General features: G+C 38.2%; 1 protein-coding gene across 1 annotated transcript in view; it reads right to left on the reverse strand.

The window, feature by feature from the left end:
* LOC111497582 (katanin p60 ATPase-containing subunit A1-like) overlaps positions 1–1,866 on the reverse strand; it is a 5,636-nt gene that overhangs the window by 896 nt on the left and 2,874 nt on the right. The window contains exons 3-6 of the mRNA XM_023148413.1: positions 1,427–1,621; positions 754–998; positions 461–613; positions 230–317 (exon numbers count right to left, since the gene is read on the reverse strand). Coding sequence (XP_023004181.1) covers positions 230–317; positions 461–613; positions 754–998; positions 1,427–1,621 — 681 coding nt within the window. The remainder of the gene's footprint in view (positions 1–229; positions 318–460; positions 614–753; positions 999–1,426; positions 1,622–1,866) is intronic.

Genomic DNA, 1,866 nt, shown 5'->3' on the forward strand with positions numbered 1-1,866 from the left:
AAAAAAAAAAAAAAAAAAAAAAAAAAAAAAAAAAAAAAAAAAAAAAAAAAAAAAAAAAAAAAAAAAAAAAAAAACAGGAGAGAACAAACAAAACAAACCAGATTGAGACAATTCGTTCTAGAAGAAAGCATCTCAGAATTTCAAAGGAAAAATGGATTTACATGCATAATTATATAAGTACAATCAGTCCAATAGTGTTCTGATGCTTAACGAATAGCACTTGGTTTACCTCAACAGTTTTTAGATTTATCCTGATAAGCTCCTTTCTGCTCTCAAAATTGGGAAGAGGAATATAAATACGCTTTTCAAGCCTCCTCCTGAAATAGTGGGAGCAATTAAAAGAAGAAATTACCCAGTAACCCCCAGCTAAGAGTAACTTCAACACCAGTACATCTACCACATAGAGAATAAAAATTACTTCAAAAAATTTAGTATAAGAAGACATATTAAAAGGACCAACCTAAGTGCCTCATCAATGTCCCACGGGAAGTTTGTTGCAGCCAAAACCATCACTATCTTACGGTCTTCACTGGAGGAACTATTGTTTACACCATCTACCTGAACTAAAAGTTCTGACTTCACTCTTCTGGATGATTCGTGCTCACCAGAAGCCCTAAAGAAAACACATAGATGCATTTATTTTTCTTCACAAAAATTAGGCCGGAGGGAGAAAGGAGTAAAACTAAAGCAAAAATCTCCAATAGAAAAGACACCAAAAATCATCTCCAACTCTAATCACGTGAAGAATCTTACCCACGAGCATTACATAGGGAGTCAATTTCGTCAATGAAGATAGTACTTGGTGCATGAGATCTTGCAAGTTCAAACAGGCACCGGACCATGCGCTCACTCTCCCCACGCCATTTTGAAGCCAAGGTGGCAGAAGAAACATTAAAAAAGGTTGTGCCACACTCGGTTGCCACAGCTTTCGCAAGTAATGTCTTCCCAGTCCCAGGAGGGCCAAACATTAGGACTCCTTTCCATGGTCTCCTTATTCCCTGCAAGGAAAAAACAGCAAGATTAGTATGTGTGACACATGGACACAGGTAATAAGCACACTATGGCCAGCAGGGGACAACAGAATACAAATACATCAACTCAACCAAATGCACTCGGCAGACTAAAATCTAAAGCTAGAAGAAACTTTAGGTCTGAATTCTGTAAAATTTCAATCTTTCTATCAATCATTTGGCAGTAACAAGATAAGCCCTCCTAAAGGTCAGGTTGAATAGACCCCTAGATTGATTGTTGATTTAAATCGTTGAAGGCGAAAGTACACATCAGCTTCGGGTACAGATATAACCAAGCATATTAATCATCATGGGACGAATATATCAGCACAGAGTGATGATTGGTTTGGTATTATTAGTTTACAAACTTATCAGGTGGCCCCGAAGGTAATTCTAGTGAACTAATTCAAGAATACCTGAAAATATTCTGGCATCCACAGGGGAAGAACAACAGCTTCCTCCAGAAGTCTTTTTGCTTCACTCAGGCCAGCAACATCATCCCATCTCACTCCTGGACTAGTCTCCAACACATCTCTTTCGAGCATAGCAGCTAGATCAGGATCAGGTCCCTCATACTGTCCCTTCTTAGAATTTCCCTCATCATCACCATTCTAACAACATCATTCATTAGTTTATATGCACGTTATACTGTACAAACTTGAGATAGTATTCATAATATATCAATAATTCATGAAATTAATCGAACTAACGGTGGTGGGAAATAATGAATGAAGAAAAAAAATGATATTAAGGGCTTCAACAGCAACCTATTCTTAAAACAAAACTGTTATCTGATGTCTTGCAAAGGTAATCACAAACCCATGACTTTGGGGGGGGGGGGGGGGGGGGGGGGGGG

Source organism: Cucurbita maxima, unplaced genomic scaffold (genome assembly GCF_002738345.1).
Source record: "Cucurbita maxima cultivar Rimu unplaced genomic scaffold, Cmax_1.0 Cma_Scf00024, whole genome shotgun sequence".
Lineage (NCBI taxonomy): Eukaryota > Viridiplantae > Streptophyta > Magnoliopsida > Cucurbitales > Cucurbitaceae > Cucurbita > Cucurbita maxima.